We start from the raw sequence: 20,633 nt of genomic DNA on the forward strand, positions 1-20,633 counted from the left end.
CTGGGGCTGGATTTGAGCTAGGGTGCTGACTCCAGGGCCGGTGCTCCATCCACTGTGCCACGTAGCTTCCCCATCATTATTTTTTTAATTTTAATTTTTCTCCTCTTTACTTTATTGCTCATGAGGGTCTATATTTTTTGGGGGGGGAGAGGGTATTATGTTTACTCTTAAAAAAGAGCATTTTAGTAATGTATAAAAAATCATTTGTACAAAAAATAACTATAATTAAAATTGAAAAATAAAAAAAGGGAGAAAAAAAAGTTCTCTAACCTATCACTTTACATGTCCTAAAACTGTTATATTTGGACTTCAGAAAGTATTACCTTGATAATTTGATCTGAATTTTTTCTTACCATCCCTAACTTTTGCAAATAATGATAATCCATTTATGTATCATGAGGCACAAAACCTGAACTATATACTGGTATCTGTGTCATTCAAGGAAACCAAATTAAATCTTTCTGGTGCAAAAATAAAAAAAGCACAAAGAGGAAAGAAATATATAAGGGGATTAGAAGGCAACAGATCATGAAAGGGTTTAAATGTTCAATGACAGCCTGAAGCTAAGAGAGAAAGTAAGAACTTTAAAACTTCTCTTGAGATGTGAGAAGTAAAAAGACCTGAGACCAATTGAGAAAAAAAGGGGGACTCTAGTTCTGTCTACTCTCTTCTTTCCCTTTTTTCCTTTCTCATTTGAGTTTTATAATACAAAATAAAATATTAATAGAACTCTATAATACATTCTAGATTTTAGAAGCTGCTTTTTACCAACATTAAAAATAAAATATCATTAGAAGACTAAATTAACAATAATGATAATAACTGCTTTTATTATGACTTTTCATTTGTCAGAAGCTGGCCTTTCCCCAACTACAAAAATGTAGATATTAGTTAAGAACAAAAGCTAATGGAATTCAGGGGATCTGAAAAGGTCACTAAATGAAAGAAAAGAGAAGAAGGCTCAGAATAGTCAGACAGCTAGAGAATAGATAAAGTCAATATTATCAAAGTCCAGGAGAAAGAGGTTAGACAGCAGCAAAGATTGTAAATAGGTCAAGAAGATCATCAGCCATTGATAACTTTGTGAGGATTAATTTCAGTTGAGTGATAGGGTCCAAAGAAAGACTGTAGATGACTTAGTAGAGAGTGAGTGAAGGAGAAGTAAAGACACACAGTAGAGAGCTTTTTCGAAGTGTTTCTCTGAGAAAGGGAGGCTCAAAACTGGACAATTTAAGTTCAGATCCAGCCTCTAATGTCTGTGAGTCTATGGGCAAGTCATTTAACTTCCCTGGGCATCAGTTTCCTCCTCTAAAATGAGCTAGTATCAGATGGCCTCTGAGACAATGTCTAAGCTCTAGATTCATAACCCTTAGAACTAGTCAGTGAAGCCAACCATTAATCATGACAAAACCATGGTTCTATCTGCAATCTTACCTTGCTTGTATAATTCCTTTCCATCCTTTAAATATTAACTCAGTATGTCACTCCCCCTTTGAAAGAACTGAAAGCAGAAGGAATTGAGGCATTTTGGAAGTTTGATTAATATGGCACCAAATAAGTAATTTACTTTGGGGTAGAATTGTCATTTTTATTATGTTAGCTATGCCTAACCATGAGCAACTGACATTTTCCCAGTTGTTTTGATTTCACTTCATTTGTGTGAAAAGTAGTTTATAATTGTGTTCCTATAGTTTCCAGGTTTGTCTTGGGAGGTAGATTCCCAAATATTTTATGTTATCTACAGTTAATTTAAATGGAATTTCTCTATCTCTTGCTCTTGGGCTTTGTTGGTCATATATGTAAATGCTGACAATTTATGTGGATTTATTTTATGTCCTATGACTATACTAAATATTGCTAATTGTTTCAAGTACCTTTTAAGTCGATTTTCTAAGTTTCTCAAACTATAACATCTGAAATAGTGAAATATTTTGTTTTCTCATTTTCTATTCTAATTCCTACAATTTCTTTTTCTTTTCTTACTGCTAAAGCTAACATTTCTAATACAATATTGAATAACAGAGGGGATAATGAGCATTTTTTTGTTTCAACCCTGATCTTACTGGAAATGCTGCTAGTTTATGTCCATTACATTTAATACTTGCTGATGGCTTAGGTAGATACTGCTTATCATTTTAAGAAAAACTCCATTTCTATGCTCTCTAGTATTTTTAATAGGAATGGGTGCTCTATTTTTTTAAAGGGTTTTAAGCATCTATTGATCTAATCATATGATTTCTACTAATTTTCTTACTGTGGTCAATTTTATTAATTGTTTTATTAATATTGAATTAGTGTTAAGCATATCTGGCATGAATCTTACCTGATTATGCTACATTAGCCTAGTAATAACTAGTTGAAATTTCTTTGCTAAAATTTTATTTAAAATTTTGCATCAATATTCTTTGGGTAGATTGGTCTATATTTTCTGTGTTTTGGCTCTTTCTGGTTGAGATATCAGTACCATGCTGGTGTCATAAAAGGAATTTGGCAAAACTCCTTCATCTATTTTTTCAAATAGTTTATATAGAATTGAAACTGTTCTTTAAATGTCTGGTAGAATTCACTGATAAATACATCTAGCCCTGGAAATTTTTTCTTAGGAAATTTATTGATGGTTTCTTCAATTTCATTTTTCTGAAATGAGGTTAAGTATTTTATTTCCTCTTATGTGACTAGGTAGTTTATATTTTTGCATTCATTCACTTCACTTATATTGTCAGATTTGTTGGCATACAGTTAGGCAAAATAGCTCTGAATTAGTACTATAATTTCCTCCTCATTAGTGTTAAGTTCACTATTTTTATTTTTGATATTGGTAATTTGGTTTTCTTCTTTCTTTTCTTGAATCAGATCAACCAAAATTTTAATCTATTTTATTGTTTTCTTTCATAAAATCAACTCAATTCAATAGTTTTCTTACATTTAATTTTATTAATTTCCCCTTTGATTTTCAGAATTTAATTTGGAATTCAATTAGGGATTTTTAATTTGTTCATTTTTGAGCCCAATCCATTAATCTCCTCTTTTTCTATTTCATTCATATAAGCATTTAAAGATATAGAATTTCCCCTACTAACCACTTTGACTTCAACCCATAAGTTTTGATATGATGTCTCACTGTCTTGGATGAAACTGTTTACTATTTTTACAATTTGTTGCTTGATTCACTCATTCTTTTAAAATTAAGCAATTTAGTTGCCAATTAATTTTTACCTTATCTTTCCATGACCCTTTATTACATATAATTTACATTGCATCATGATTTGAAAAGGATGCATTTAATATTTAAGTCTTTCTGCATTTGATTTGGAAGTCTTTATGCCCTAATAAATGGCACCACAGGGGCGGCTAGGTGGAGCAGTGGAAAAAGCACTGGCCTTGGAGTCAGAAGTACCTGGGTTCAAATCTGGTCTCAAACACTTGATAATTACCTAGCTGTGTGGCCTTGGGCAAGACACTTAACCCCATTTGCCTTGCAAAAACCTAAAATAAATTAATAAATAAAGAATAAATGGCACCACAGGGAAAAAATGTATATTCTTTTCTATCCCCATTCAATTTTCTCCAGAGGTCTATCATATCTAACTTTTCTAAAATTCTATTCATCTTCTTAACATCCTTCTTAGTTAGATTTATCTAATTCTGAGAGGGAGAAGTCCCCCTCAATATAGTTTTCGTGTGTGTGTGTGTGTGTGTGTGTGTGTGTGTGTGTGTGTGTGTCTCCCTACAACTAGTTTAGCTTCTCCTCTAAGAATTTTGATGCTATACCACTTGGTGCATAAATGTTTATTATTGATATCACATCATCCAAAGAAACTTGGAAAGACCTGTATGAACATGTGATACTGAATTAAATGAGCAGAATGACACCTCTGCACACATTAACAGCAACATTGTGAGATGGTCAGCTATGATTGCATGCAAATCCTTTCAGCAGTTCAGTTATCAAGAACAATCCTGAGAGGCCTGTTATAGAAAATGCCTGTTAAAGAAAATGTTATAGAAAAACCCATGCATTCTGAATGCAGAGCAAAGCATACTATATTCATTCTTTAAAACTACTTTTGTTTTTATTTCCCGTCTTGGTTCTAATTTCTCTTTAACAACATGACTAATACGGAAATATGTTAAACATGATTGAGCATGTATGACTTTTACCAGATTGTTTGCTGTCCTGGGGAGTAAAAGGGAGGGTAGAAGAAAAATGTATGAATGTTAAAAACTTGAGAATGTATGAATGTTGAAAACTATTTTGCATGTAATTGGAAAAAATAATTTAAGGGAAAAAATTAAAGAAATATGAAACATTAAAATATTTTAACTAATGTACTTCTGAAAGACATATATCTTTAAAGAAATAATATTCATATTATTTTTAAATTCAATAAACATTTACTGAACAGAAAGAATATCAAGACCAATGAGATAACCCCTGCTAATAATAATATAGGGTATAACACAACACAAAAATTAAAAATTCCTAAATAATCTTACTCTTCTCCATCATGGATATTCAGAAAGGTGATAAAAAGATGCAAAAAAAACTTAAGAGTAATAAGGAATATTTGTATCTAGGGGCAGTTAGGTGGTTCAGTGAATAGAGTATGGGTCTTGGAGTCAGGAAGACATGAGTTCAAATTCAGCCTCAGACACTTGATACTTACTAGCTGTGTGAACTTAGGTAAGTCATTTAATCCCATCGCCCCACAAAAATCAAAATGTGTGTGTGTGTGTTTGTGTGTGTGTGTGTTTGTGTGTGTGTGTGTGTGTGTGTGTGTGTGTGTTTTATCTAAATTGGGCTGAGTAGCTTGGTTAAATCAAATGCTGTCACACCTTGAGAATTAAATGTACCAGTTCTCATTGACATGTTATTTACTTTCAGTCATTCAGTTAGTAAGTAGCTATTAGGTTCAGACTATGTACCAGAGGGGCAAGACAGCTCCTGCTCACAAAGATGGTACAAACACATGGGGAAATGAGTCTATGATCAGTCCAGCATGCAGAATATCACTTCGTCTGTGTCCCCAAGACATAATACTCTTTAATAGAGCAATATTGGTCTTACAGCCATTTCAGAACAAGACATTCCATCTCTAGTTTTCTGGTTAAGTCCCTGTGTTGATCTCCCTGATCCTCTTACTTCCCTCACTCCCTCTAAATTCCAACTATCTTAAATCACACTTTCTTGGAAACCTTCACTAATGATTCCAGTGACTTTGCTTTGCTAATTTTGTCCACTGATCTTGTATAGCCTTGTTCTGTATCTGCTTGTTAGCAGGTTGCCTCTCCCATTACATTGTAAGTTCCTTGAGGGCAGGAACTGTCTTTTGTCTCTTCTTATATAATTAGGACTCAGAACAGTGCTTGGCACATAATGTTATTTAATAAGTATTTCTATGTGTACGCATTAAAACAAATACTAAATATCAAACAGAAGAAGGCCAGAAAACAGCCCATGAACAAAAAGACTAAGGAACCATGTTTCCTGATTTCTAGTGGTGTTCTTCACACTACACTACACAACTCCTTAGAGAACCTGAACTTTAATAAGGTTACTGATTAGGAAGGAACAGAGCTAGAAGATGGCACTATTATAATACTATGCATGCATTGCAACTTTTTTCTATTTTTTCCTTTCCTTCCCAACTGTGCACACATGAACACATTTGTACACACACACACACACACACACACACACACACACACACACATATACAGAGTATAAAGATAGTTTGGGAGAGGAACATGGCATTTTAAAGCTCTGGGATCATTAAAGTGCTTTACCTAATCTTACCAGAGGTTCCTAAACTCATCTACAATTTCAACAAGACAAGAAGACAGGGCATTTTTTAAAAACCTTTTTCAATTGTGATTCCATTTTCAGACATTCTTCCTTCTTCTGCTCCAAAGCAATCTCCAGTGTCTTAAGCCTTGAATCCTTCTTTAGTCCTGAGGAAGCCAGAGAAGAAGCATGTTCCTTGAGGTCCAAGAGTGAAGCCTAAAAAGAACCCAGATATCTGATATAAATAATAACCAGAGGTCTCAAAATGTATGCCATGTCTATAAATTCTGCTTTACTCAACTGATATAAACAAATGTATTCTTGTTTAAAAAGCAAAGAATGATCATTAGAAAAGTCAACTTTTCTCCATGTTGAATTCAAATTTAATCATGTTAAATTTAAATCTAATCTAAAATCAAGGGGAATCTAAGACTAGCTGCAAATTATTCACAATCACATAATTACAGTTTTAAAATTGTAAGTCAGTTTCTGTTCTCATATTCAATAATGCTTAAAAGGTATAAGCTCAATCATATGATAGTATTTTCCCTTTTAAATAGAAAATGCTTAATGAGGTTCTGCTGTAAATTGATATTTCTATAAATTTCCAAAGGATAAGAATTCAGAGGGAAACACTATGCATAATAAGTTCATATGGTTCTTTAGTTCACATACTTCACCTGAAAGAGCATCTCCAAATACATGCTAAAAGAAAATTAAATATCTTGTTTGTGGACAACAATTCCAGATCTGCAAATCACAAGAAATACTTCCAGAGCTAAAAGTTAATACTTTCTTCATTTTCACATTCCTTCTACCTTACTATCATCTCAACAACTCTCAAAATTTAAGAGAGTTTCAATGACTTGAAGGGCTTATCTAGAAACAAAAATATTAATTTGCAGAATTTCAATTCATCAAGGATTAGTCAAGAATTTTTAAAGTATATGGAATATTCTGCTAAACCACTCAACAATTTACTAAAACATAGCTATTTTGATCAAGTCTTTTTTAAAAAAGCTTACTGCAAAAACTATGATTAGATTTGTCTTCACAATTATTCTCTATATGATAACTATGCCTAGAATGAACTATGATAGTAATCATAGGCTCAAAGTGTGAGTAAACACATACACACAGATTGATCTTTAAGTCAAATCAAACATATCAATTTTGATGAGATTAACCTCTTTCTCAGAGAGGTCTGCTTGCAAGAGGCTGACTTTTTCCTTTAAATCCTTTAGGTCTTTCTTATAGTTGTCAATCTCCTCTTGTTTCTCCCGCTCATCTCTGTCTCGTTGCTCCTTCAAGCGTTCAATTGTCCTCTCCTAAGGAAACAAACACAATCTTTTAAGTGTTTCATTAGGTACCATTACCAATTCTGATTATGGTTAAGGAAATAATATGTTTTCTTTCCATCCACAATTGGTTTAAAAATTGTTTTGCAAAGATCAAAAGAAGTGTAGAAAAGTAGGAAACAAGTTTTACAACTAGTATTTTCTGACAAAGGACTCATTCCTAACATATATAGAGAACTGAGTCAAATGTTTTTTAAAAAAACAAGCCATTCCCCAATTGAGAAATGGTCAAAGGATAGGCAAAGGTAATTTACAGATGAAGAAACTGAAGTGATTCAGTCATACGAAAAATTGCTCGAAATCATTACTTATTAGAGAAATTCTAATTAAAGCATTTTAATGAGGTACCACTTCACACCTCTCAGACTGGCCAATATGACCAGAAAGGGCTATGATCAATGTTGGAAGGGATGTGAGAAATCTGAGATACTAATACATTGTTGGTGGAGCTCTGAACTCATCCAAACTTTCTGGAGAGCTATTTGGAATTATGCCCAAAGGGCAATAAAAATGTGTATACCCTTTGATCCAGCAATACAACTACTTGGTCTATACCCTCAAGAGATCATGAAAAAGGGTAAAAATATTACTTGTACAAAAATATTCATAGTATCCCTGTTTGTGGTGGCAAAAAATTGGAAACTGAGTGAATGTCCATCATTTGGGGAATAGCTGAACAAATTGTGATCATGCACGTTATGGTTCGATTAGAAACTAGGAGAGATGGGAATTCAGAGAAGCCTGAAAGGATCTGCATGAACTGATGCTAAGCCAGAAGAACATTGTACACCCTAACACCAACGTGGGGTTGATGATTAACCTCAATGAATATGCTCATTTCATCAGTTCAACAGTCAGGGACAATTTTAGAGTATCTATGATGGAGAATACCATCTGTATCCAAAGAAAGAACTGTGGAGTTTAAACAAAGACCAAAGACTATTACCTTTAATTTAAAGGTTTTTTTAAAAAAAAGTTATCTTATTAAATAATTTTGCTATCTCATATACATTCTTTCCCTTAAGGATATGATTTCTCTCTCAACATATTCCATTTTGATCAATGTATAGCATGAAAACAATGTAAAGACTATCCGACTGCCTTCTGTGGAGGGACGGGGAGAGAGAAGCAAGACTGGGGGGGGGGGGATTGTAAAACTCAAAAAAAAAAGAAAAAAAGAAAATGTACAATAAGATGTATTAAATTTTTTTTTGCTTTTTTTTTATCTTGGTCTCTGTTTATTTTAAAGCAGTTGTTCTTCCTATGATGATTTTTAAGATCAGAGTCTTAACATTGGTCTGACTTCACCCTCATAAATATCTGGGTTCTTCCCCCCAACTTATGATAGTACTAGAGATCACTAAAACATCCATTTGTAACAATTCCATTAATTTATGTTCCAAGAAACCAAAAATCCAAATAAAACTGATTGCACCTGCTAAGGGCATTAGGAGAAAGAAAGAAACAAAGTGAACTAGAGAGAAGAAGTGGGCAAATCTTGAATGGACTGCGGAGAGTGAGATGAAGAGGAGAATAAGTTGCACATGAGAGCTGGCAGCATGACAGAGAGTGAGGTTTGTACAGTAGCAATATGGGGTTTGGGGGGGCAGGGAGTGAAGATAATATAATAATCTTGTATAAAATGATTGTACATGTATAAAAACTATATGTGATAGTAAGTATACTAACAGGGTAGGGGGAGGGAAGGGTGAAAGGGAGAAAAAAGGAGGAAACCTTACATTAATGAATGTTGCAAATTATCTTTACATATAATCTGGAAAATAAATAATTAAATAAATAATAGAAAAAGTTTTTTAGAAACTTAATTTAATGGGAAGCAGGGTGTTAATCCCAAGGAATGAAGTCATGCATGTTACTGGTGGGCCAGGCAGCGAAGGCAGAAGTGCAGCAGGCTAGGAATGGAGGGTGTGGGGTGAGGCTGGGCCTGCTGGTGTCATGGAGGTTTCAGGACAGGAAACAACAATTCCTGAGCCAGTCTTCAGGACAGAGCTGTCCTAGGCTCAGGCAAAGGTGTCTGGCTAGAAATACTGGGGGGGGGGGGGGGGGGGGGGGGTAGGGAGCTTCAACCAGTATGGACCAATGCCATGGCTTCCCCATGCTAGGACTCTCCTTTCACACTGAATGCAAGAGGAACTTACTCAGAGTCATGAAGCATGTGTCTAAGGTAAAAATTAAATCCAAGTCTTACTGAGGAGAAGAATGGGGAAAATGGAAATGGCATGTCATGATATAGAAAGAGAAATCTAAATCTTAAGTGTGCAAAATCCCATAATGAAGATAATTATGGCAGGAACAAAGATTTCAGGACTTCCACTGCCATCATGGGGGAATGAGTCAGATGGTGAAATGGATAGTGTGCTGGGTCTGGAATCAAGAAGACTCATCTTCCTAAGTTCAAATTTGATCTCAGATTCTTATTAGCTGGGTGATTATGGGTAAGTCACTTAACCCTGTTTGATTCAAGTTTCTCATCAGTAAAATGAACTAGAAAAGGAAATGCCAAACCACTCCAGTGTCTTTGCCATGAAAACTCCAAATGGGGTAATGAAGATTCAGATATAAATTAAACAATTTAAATAACAACTGTCATGATATTCTAAAAATCTAAATAGTTAATATATATCAAATATCAAAAGGGAAAAAAAGCACCAAAACTGATGGTAAAACATCTGAAAAAATTGTCTTCAGATATGGAATTTGTCTTTTCTAGTAGCACTGCTGATATTGGGATGTTGTGAAAAGATTTTCTGTTTTCCTAGAAGATGCATGCCAACAAAAAAATGATGAATGTTCTCTTCTATTATAATTCTAGGCATTTCTCAGAACCTCAGATTTAGAAGATAGTTAAGAGGTCATTCTAGTGCAACCTATACTGGAATGGTGAACTTGAATTTCATCAAACCCATAAATCTTTTCAAAGAGAATGATAGCAAACCAAGTTTCCCAATCTAATACTTGTAAAGTTAATTTTCCCACAAAAAGAAAAATTTTATAACCTCTATTAAATATTCTACTATTAGATGTCTAAAAATCACTGATCCAAGGATACTCTCATTAAAAGGTTAATATCAAGATGATATTGGGGGTGGCTAGGTAGCACAGTGGATAGAGCACCAGCCCAATGGAGTCAGGAGTAACTGAGTTCAAATCCAGCCTCAGACACTTAATAATTCCCAGCTGTGTGGCCTTGGGGAAGCCACTTAAACCCATTGCCTTGAAAAAAATCCCCTAAAAATGAAACCTTAAAAAAAGGATGACATAGATACAATAAGGAATATTCCTTCAGTCTATTCTTCCAATAACTTATGAATTCACTTAACATTACTACTAATTATCTCACAAGTAATCCATCTTTTTTGCAAGAAAATCATAAAGGACTCAATAAAAGCTTCTAATGAACTCAGTCAAGTAACCCTGTTCAAGAAGGAAATGAAATGAATCTAGCATGCAATGTCAGTTCTTTGCAGTAACCAAACTATTCTAAATATTCACAAATATTTTTAATTAAATGCTCCAACTTTACACAAGGAGGTGACTAATCATCTCTGTAATAATACATTTGAACTTACTCTGAATCAAGATAAACTTCATTACACTACAGTTTATAAATTGACTTCTCTTCCTCCAATCCACTTAAAATTAATAATAACAATAACAATAATAATAATAATGATAGGTGCAACCAGGAGGCACAGTGGACAGAGCACCAGCCCTGGAACCAGGAGCACCCAAGCCCAAATCCAGCCCCAGACACCCAACAATAACCCAGCTGTGCGGACCCAGGCAACCCACCCAGCCCCATTTGCCCTGCAACTCACCCCCAAATAATAACAATAACAACAACAATAATAATAATAAATGTGCTTCAGTCTGTGTTCCAACACCTCCAGTTCTGTCGCAGGTGGATCACATTCTTTAGGATAAGTCCATCACAGAAGCTATTTACATATTTTCCCACTGTTGCCATTGCTGATCACAACTCCCTCCATTCATACTTCTCCACTACCACATACTATATTTTCTCTCTCTTTTCACTCTGTCCCTCTTCTTAAATGTGCTGTAGGGAAGCTGAGTGGCACAGCAGACAGATCCCTGGCCCTGGGGCCAAGAAGACCCAAATCCAAATACCATCCCTTAGGCCAAGCATCTACTCAGTCCTGTGGTACCGGAAAGGCCATCCAATCCCAGCCCCTTACAAGAAGTAAAAGAGAAAATGTGTTATATCTGACCACTCTCCCCCTACAGTTCATCCTCTCCTCCATCACTCACATCCCCCCCTTCCCCCATCCCCCCCTTCTCTCCTTACTCTAGATGTCTATACCCCATTGAATATATGTGCTGTTTCCACTCCTAGCCACCTCTGGTGAGAGCGAAGGTTCCCTTATTCCCCCTTGCCTTCCCCCCATCAATACCATTGCAATAGCTCATTGTAATAAAGAAAAATGTTATTATATGAAATATCATAGCCTATTCAACCTCTCCTTTTTTCATTTTTCCATTACATTTCCCTTTTAGCCATTGACTCCATTTTTACCCTACATTAGATCTTCAAATTCAGCTCTCTCTCTCCTGTGCTTCACCTATGAAAGCTTCTTCTACCTGTTCTATTAAATGAGAAGGTTCATGAGTATTATCAGTATCATTTTTCTATGCAGGAATACATGTAATTCATCATCATTAAGTCCCTCCTCATATTCTCCCGCTCTCCTCCACTCTCTATGCTTCACCTGAGTCCTGTATTTGAAGATCAAACTTTCTGTTCAGCTCTGGCCAAACCAACAGGAACATTTGAAATTTCCCTGGTTCATTGAAAGTCCATCTTTTCCCTGGTAGAGGACGTTCAGTTTTTCCAGGTAGTGAATTCTTGGTTGCATTCCAAGCTCTTTTGCCTTCCAGAATATAATATTCCAAGCCCTACGAGCTTTTAATGTAGTTGCTGCTAAGTCCTGTGTGATCCTGACTGCAGCTCCACAATATTTGAATTGTGTCCTTCTGAATGTTTGTAATATTATCCCTTTGACTTGGGATTCTGGAACTTGGCTGTAACATTCCTGGGGGTTGGTTTTTTTTGGATCTCTTTCTTGGGGGGGGGGGGGTTCTCTCAATTTCTATTTTGCCCTCTGCTTCTAGGATACAAGGGCAATTTTCCTGTAATAATTCTTTGAAAATGATGTCAAGGCTCTTTTCCTGATCAAGACTTTCTGGTATTCCAGTAATTTTTAAATTATCTTTCCTGAATCTGTTTTCCAGATCAGTTGTTTTTTCAATGAGATGTTTCACATTTTCTTCTAATTTTTCATTCTTTTGGTTTTGAAGTATTGTGTCTTGATTTCTCGTAAAATCAGCAGCCTCCCTTAGTTCCATTCTATATCCGAAGGATTTGTTTTCCTCAGAGAGCTTTCTTATCTCTTTTTCCATCTAGCCACAATTCTGCTTTTTAAAGCATTCTTCTCCTCAATAACTTTTTGAACTGTTTTATCCATTTGACCTATGCTGGTTTTTCATTTGTTATTCTCTTCAGCATTTTTTTGGCTCACCTTGACTAAGCTGCTGACTTCTTTTTCATGTTTTTCCTGCATCTCTCATTTCTTTTCCCAATTTTTCTTCTATCTCCCTCACATGATTTTCAAAGTCTTTTTTTGAGCTCTGTCATAGCCTGAGCCCAATTTCTGTTTTTCTTGGGGTCTTTAGATGCAGGAGCTTGTGCTTCCTCATCTTCAGATTGAGTATTTTGATCCTTCTTGGGATCACAGACAAAATATTTCTCAATGGTGTTCCTCTTTTTTCTCTGTTTACTCATTTCTTCAGCCTGTGCCTGGTTTTGGGGTGCTTCCTGAGCTTTTGAGTATTATTGGGACCCCCCCCCCCAAGGATCTCCGTGTGTGAGGCTTTGTCTTCCCTCCTGGTCTGTGAATGACCACAAGCTCACCCTTCTGCCCTGGGACTGAGGTGGGGGAGGCCCTGCTGTTCTATGGGGGGGCCTAGACTGTGATCAGGATCTGAATGTGATCAGAGCCCCAGAGTCCTATTCCAAGGACAGAGGACAGACCTAGGCAGTCTCTCTCCACTCCCCTACCTAGGCTCAACATTGACGCCTGAGGGCTCCTGCTTATAAGCTCCTCCTGCTTCTGGTTCCTGGATCTGGGCTGCTGCAGCCACTGCTCACTGAGTGCCCTGAGGGCTGGGTTTCACAGGCTCACTCTGCAGAGATCCCCCTGCTGATCCCCCACATTGTACCTGGTGCTACCCAGGGTGTAGGTTAGGAAACTGGCCCCCACTGCCACAATCAGTGGCTCCCAGTGCCCTGGGGCTGCCTCCAGGAGGCTGAAGTTCCTTCACTCTGGCTGCCACCCCTCTAACCCCATGGAGCAGAGTCCTTCCGCTCTTTTCCAGGTTACCTTGGGCTGGAAAATTGCCTCACTGGATCCCTCTGTGGGTTCTGTCTCTTGAAAATTCAGAGTTCTTATTTTATAAGTTTGGAAATATCAGAGAGAGAGAGAGTACCTAAGAGAGGATCCTCTCTTGACACCATCTTGGCTCTGCCCCCCATCTGTTACTTCTTAAAAGGGTTGTAGTTTAGTTGGTTTTGGTGACTTCAACTTATCACCACACCTAGATGCTAATTATGGTCTTATTTATCTTGAGTATTAGTTTATTAGTTTTCTACTATTCATTTCATCCTATATGTACTAGTTGTCATATTTCTCTTCTTAGTAAAGAAAAAATTGAGGGTGGCTAGGTGGCACAGTGGATAAAGCACCGGCCCTGGAGTCAATAGTACCTGGGTTCAAATCTGGTCTCAGACACTTAATAATTACCTAGCTGTGTGGCCTTGGGCAAGCCACTTAACCCCATTTGCCTTGCAAAAACCTAAAAAAAAATTGCAAAATAAGATTTAAGTTCCTGCCATCTTTCCAATGTCAGTTATCATTATAACCAACAACTTGATCAGATCAATATTCTCATACCTTATTTAATCCCCTTTACTTTCAAAATATTATTCAACACCAAATTTCATCCTTAAAGTCACAGGATTTATCACTCACCTTCTCTGAAAGGGCTTCTTCAAGAGTAGTCAATGCAGTGTCAGTATTGGTGGTGTCAGCCTGTAGAGATTTGACTCGTTCCTTCAAATTGCTCATCTGTTTCTCCTTATCTCTAAGTTGTTCCTGAAGATTTTCTATCTATAAGAAAGGGACCAAAAAGAAAGCCAATTGAGAAAAGCAGACACAAGGAAGAATTAATTTAAGTTGCTCACAGTTCTGTTTTATCCTAGGTAATATTTTGAGAGCAGGATGCTCTCTGCTCTTCATGTACAATTTAATTCTGCAGCCCCCTACCCCTTCAAGCCTCATAGTTTCAAAGCTTCAGTTAAATATAATTCTTGGACATGATGAAGAGAAAATGCAAAGAAAAACAATGGAAAGAAAAACAGGAAGAAAACCAGCCTAAGAAATCTGCAATATATGATCACAGTATTTTAAACACCTCCAAATATGAAAATTAATATTCCTACAAAGAAGTAAAGGAAGAATAATGTCAGCAATATGAAACAAAAATAGCTAAATAACAGAATATGTTCTTAATAAAAAAACAATTCAGATTTATAAATTGCTATTCTTTTGAGACTTTTGGAATACTATCTCAATATATTTGCATATACTAATGAGAGTATATTTTTTTAAAAAGATGTAAAATCTAAACAGAAAATTTAAGCAATTTCCCCCGGGTGAGAAACAAGCCAATGCCAGAGTTTTCAAATGCCCCATATTAAGGTTAATGAGATTAAAGTATATAGCTAAGAAAGGCTGATGGATGGGAATACAATTAAGGTCATTGCCCAAATTAATAGATCCTTGTGAAAAGGTAAATAACAGTTGTGGCTTTCACAAACGCATTGGTTTTGAGCTCCAACAACAATAAATATAGGTATTTCAGAAAAAATATTATAAGGAATATTTCTGATCAATTGGCTAATATTTACATTAATCTGAACTAAAATTTGAACAACAAGAGATTTCATAGATTTTATGATGCATTTGACTAATACACTGCAAATATCTAAGGACATTGCACCATCTTCCAAATGGTTTTCTAATCGATCAATTCAATTTTTTTAAACCACAGTTGAAAATATCACCTCATATAACCAGAGCCAAGGCTTAAAGGTGATAAGGGATCCCTTGAACTTGTCTTCTTGAATTGTGGAAATTTCCAAGAGACCCTGAACATAACAAGGATAAAGTTCCTACCTTCCCACCCCCAAACTGACATAATTTGTTGCTGCACCCTTCACTAGACTTTCTGAGTTTCCTTGGGAGTCAAAGTCAATCTGCACCAGACTGAAACCTTTGCTGATAAGCAGATCATCCTATCCTCATAGTCAAGCACTTTCCAAGGGGAAAGAATGCATCTTTTGTCCTCTCATATTCATTTATCTCCCTTCCTTCTCTTTGCCTTTTTCTTCAGATTCAAGAGGAATTCTTTCCTCATCCTTACTGTGCTTTTCCTTCTGCCAGGCCATTCCCATTTAGCGATAGGGGATTACTGTCCACTCCTCACCCTTTTATTGTAATTTTACAAATATGCAAGCCTCTGTTTGATTGCAAACTCTTCAGTATAAGGCCTTCATACATGAAGATGCCTTTTGTAGTAAATCAAGTTGTCATTCATATCTCATTGAGTTTTAACTTCTGGTCAAAAGTTTAATTGGTGTCAGAAGAGGGATTAAGAGCAGATGAAATGGGGTGGCTAGGTGGCCTAGTGGATAAAGCACTGGCCTTGGAGTCAGGAGTACCTGGGTTCAAATCTGGTCTCAGACACTTAATACTTCCCTAGCTGTGTGGCCTTGGGCAAGCCACTTAACCCCATTTGCCTTGCAAAAAAAACCTTTTAAAAAAAAAGAGCAGATGAAGTGATTCAGGCTGCACCCAGGTGGGTCTGTGCCCAGGGCTAAGGTACCAGCAAAAGTCTTTTGTGCCCTTCCTACTCCCTTCAAACACCTTTCCCCTCTACCCCTCTCTCCCGTGCCACACTCTGATCTCTGGCTCCCTGACCAACACCTCTATGCTCCAGTCTCAAGACTTCTGTAATTTTCAGTTAAGACCTGCTTTACGAAAGAAATCAGGTTGTCTTCAGCTAAGGGGAAGACAGACCTCAGTTTTGAGAAAGTTCTCTGAGAAGGGCATTTTAAGGGTATACAAATCAAAGGGGACTTGGAAGTCTGACTGTCCAGATAATGGGTATATTAATCCAGACAGGACAGGATGGGCTACTCTACTCCAGATTTTGGTGATTGGCTGCTAAAAGACCTGGACAAAGAAAGGAAGATCTACTTGGTCAAAGAGAACTCTATGTTGGACTTTGATTTCTGAGTAGTGTTAGTCAGATACAGTCAATGAGGGCTCTGTGGTAAGCTCTGGTTTCTGCTTGTACAACTGAGTAATTAAAGACTGACCTTCCTTCCTTCCTTCTCTCCTTTGCCCAAAGAAATATAATTTTTGTGACTCTGAAACTTGGTATAACGTCTTAAGTTTACTGCTCCCAAATCTCTTTGGTTTAAACTGACTGGCCAAAAATAGGTCATAATTTGGGTTCTGATTGGTTCTGTATGAGTGCAAATAGCAATTGTTTCTCTTTTGGCCAGGTCCCCTGGGGGGCGGGGGGGGGGGGGGGAGGCAGCAGGTGGGACAGGGAAGGGAGGGCATCTCTTTCTTATCTAGCCTAGATCACTGAAAGGGCAGAGCCTCAGTCAAATTGAGGTCAGTTAAAAATTTTAGCTTAAAAAAGTCAAGATTTCCCATTGCATCCAGGGCCATTTCTGATGGTCCTGATAATTATCTGGCCAACAGACCTAGATGATTCCAGAGGAGAGAGCGAGTCTGGTGACTTTACACAGCCCTTCTTCATTTAAATCACATCACATTCTTGATGGGATGGTCATCTTTGAGAACAAAGGATAAACAACAACAACAATGAAAGGCTTAAAACTCACTCTAAAAAGAGACTGTAAACAATTTAAGAATATAAAAATTAAAAAAATTATCTTTTGTTTGTTCATCATGGATGATAAGGCACATAAAAAAGACATTATTCCCCTTAAAGGGATTGTCATAGGTCATGTCTTCATACATGTCACAGGCCATGTCTTCATACAACTTCATGGCTCTTGGACCTTCAGGTATTTATGTAATTTATGAAATTTTTTGACAGAAAATAATCAAAGATGATGCCCATTATTGTATGTCAACTTGGGAAATTTATTAATAAATGATCTTAAGAACAGTCTTGAAAATGTAGGCAGGAAAGCTAAATTTCTGCAATTTTAGTCAGATGTGTATTTTAACTTAATTGCAGATCTGAAGCCAAGGCCAGAAAGGTATTTTTTCAGAGCTGTTAAGGTTTTTCAAACATGCATTGCCCATCATTGTTTTATTGTGAATACCTTAGTAAAGGGAATTCCCATATGCCCATGCCTTTCTCTTGTAATATATCAAGCTAGTACTCATATTCCATGGAGTTTTAATTTCTGATTGACAGAATAAATTTCAAAGACATAAAGTTCAAGTCCCATGTCTGATTCACACTGGCTATGTGACCTAGGCAAATCATTCTTTGCTCGGGGCAATTTTCACAAAGTTGAAGGGGATAAAAAGTGACTCCTTTCATTAGAGAGATGATTCCCATGAAAATTCCCAGAATCAACAGGGTGACAAGACTAGTCATCATTCCTATAGCCATCGACAAAGAAAGGAGAAAACTCCTTGAAAGATAATAGCTGATAATTATATAGTATTTTAAGGTTTCCAAAATATTTTGCACAAAATATGGATCTGAACTCTACAACATCCCTAAAAAGGGAGGTATAATAAATCTAATTAATCTCATTTATAGGTGAGGGAGGAAAAGGGACAGTAAGTAACATTGTTAGAAGGGTGGTAAAAAGCAGAAGGATTCAAACTCAACCTTTCTTTGACTTCAAATCCGGCATATTTACCACAATAAAGAGATATTACAACTAAGTAGTCAATAGCATCAAAACAATTATGTGAATCAAATTTTTCTCATATGTATAAAATTAACTTTTTTTTGCTTAATAATACTCTTTTTAGCCACAAGGAAAAACTGATCTTAAAAAAAATGAGATTTAATGAGGACTTAAAAAACTAATCTGCTGGAGAGCAATATGGTACTATGACCAAGGAGCAATAAAATTGATCATACCCTTTGACCCAGCAATATCAATTCTAGGCCTATATCCAGAAGAAATCGTAAGAATTGGGAAAAGTTCCACTTTTAGACCAAGACCAGAAGAGTTAGTGGAAGAATGGGTAATCATTAGGGGCAAGGCATTAACATGGCCCTCTGGATAGTCATTACTTGTTTCCCCGCATGCCTAATTCATATCTTGGCAGCCCCCATTCTCTCTCTCGGGGAAAAAGAATGAATTCACCCTACTGATGGAAGTCATTGCCAAAATTTTTAATCTAACCAACTGACAACTAGTCATGACCACGGGTACCTGTGTCTTTGAGTAAAGCCTGGATATTAGCAATCAGTCTGAGGTACATAATGGTACCAGTTTCTGGGACAGGCATGAGGAACATCAATGGCATTTCACAAGAGTCAGTAAAGGGGAGGTACTGTCTAAATCAGATGGAAGAAGGAGTGAACTTAGAGTGGAATCAATGTAGCTGGACCTCTAGTAGTAAGAGCATGTAACGGTGAACGCTCAAGATCTAAAAACAACTGTAAAGGGCAGTTAGATGGTACAGTGGAGAGAGCACCAGTCCTGGAGTCAGAAGGATCTAAGTTCAAATTTGGTTCAGACACTTACTAATTCCCTAGCTGTGTGATATTGAGCAAATCACTCAATCCCAATGCCTTGCAAAAAAACAACCAATAAATAAATAAATAAATGAACGAACAATTAAATAAATGAATGAATGAATGAATGAATGAATGGATGAAGGCAACTGTAATAGTACCCATATGAAGTTACAGGAGACAATTACCTAACTGGTGAGAATATAAAAATTACAGAGGAGTTGGGGGTGGGGGGACAGGACCCAGTGAATAACTAATGGGAATGATCTGAGTGCATGGTATAAAAGATATAATGTAATAGGAGAAACAGGAATTTCCATTATGGATTGAGAATGGGAAAAATGAGAAAGATAAAAGACAAATGGAGTATTCAGAATGATACAGAGGTAGTAAAAGGATACACCTGGGTGGATAAACAAAGGTTATGGAAATGTACCTACAAACAAAAACAAAAACAAGGTCTCTAGGACCCTCAGGTTATCAAGACCAGTGATATTACCCATCACCAGGAACACAAGCAGGACATTTCCTACTGAGCAACCTGCCTTAAAAGGGCACTTTTGGATTTGTGGATTAACAGTTAATATCCCCCTCTCCCCGCTAATTAGATGGAAACATATAACATAACAACATAGTAAGATCCAAGTTCTTCTTTCTGGAAGGAGAGAAATGAGGAAGGTTGGGGGTTCCCCTATATGAGGATCTTAAAAGAGAAAATAGATCCATCGACTCTAACATAGCATCTACTGGAGATGATTAGTGGGTGAGGAGATACTTGATCCCCAGAAAGAATCATACAAGCTATGGACTGGCATCTTGGGCTCAGGATTGTAGTTGGGGATAAAGAACACCCATCCATATGTACACTCAACAGGCTTATCAGACTCCAAGCAATAGTGGAAATAATCACCAACCAAACTACCAAGATGCTAGATCTGTTAGCTGACCAGGTCATCCAAATGAGCACTAGAATTCTTTAATATAGGTTAGTTATTGATACACTTGCTGAAAAAGGCGGGATCTCTGGAAAACTAAAACTAATAAACTGCTGCCTTAAGGTTGGTGATAACAGGTCAAGGATATAACAGGGGATAGGGAAACTTGTCCACATTCCAGGTCAAACTTGGGGCTTCCCTTTTAACATCTCTTGATGGTCCTGGCTGGAAGGATCATGATGGAAAGATTTATGCTGGTTTGCATTAATAGTGCTCAGCAGCATAATCCTACCGCCTATCTGCATTCCCTGTGTGATACAGCTTATAACTAAGATTGCAAGAGATTCCCTGAAGGAGTTAGACTCTGTTCATGTGCTGGAGAAGGGAATGTGAGGATAATGGTGGAAAGAACTAGCTCCCCCTCATCTGATAAGAATGTGAGTTCATGCTGAAAGGATTTGAAGAACAGCTGGGAAGAAGAATTTGGAAACCATTAAAAGAGAACTGGGGAACTGTAAGCAATGAAAGAGTTAAGTTTCCACAGATGCTTGGGGGGGGGCGGGGAAGCACCCTCACAGGGCAAGGGGAATATCTAAATCAATTCAATAAGGAGCAAATAAGGTCGGACTGGGGCCCCTGACCAATCAGGACTTAGTTTACTGTTAGGAAAGAAAACGAACAAAAAACTGCAAGAGGAGGACAAAGGGG

General features: G+C 36.9%; 1 protein-coding gene across 13 annotated transcripts in view; it reads right to left on the reverse strand.

The window, feature by feature from the left end:
- The window catches only part of ERC1 (ELKS/RAB6-interacting/CAST family member 1), a 436,241-nt gene that overhangs the window by 238,964 nt on the left and 176,644 nt on the right, over positions 1–20,633 (reverse strand). For all 13 annotated transcript variants that reach the window (XM_074195002.1, XM_074195000.1, XM_074195006.1 and 10 more), the window contains 3 exons: positions 14,211–14,348; positions 6,973–7,113; positions 5,861–6,001 (listed from right to left, as the gene is read on the reverse strand). In XM_074195002.1, the coding sequence (XP_074051103.1) occupies positions 5,861–6,001; positions 6,973–7,113; positions 14,211–14,348 (420 nt within the window). The remainder of the gene's footprint in view (positions 1–5,860; positions 6,002–6,972; positions 7,114–14,210; positions 14,349–20,633) is intronic.

Source organism: Macrotis lagotis, chromosome 7 (assembly GCF_037893015.1).
Source record: "Macrotis lagotis isolate mMagLag1 chromosome 7, bilby.v1.9.chrom.fasta, whole genome shotgun sequence".
Lineage (NCBI taxonomy): Eukaryota > Metazoa > Chordata > Mammalia > Peramelemorphia > Peramelidae > Macrotis > Macrotis lagotis.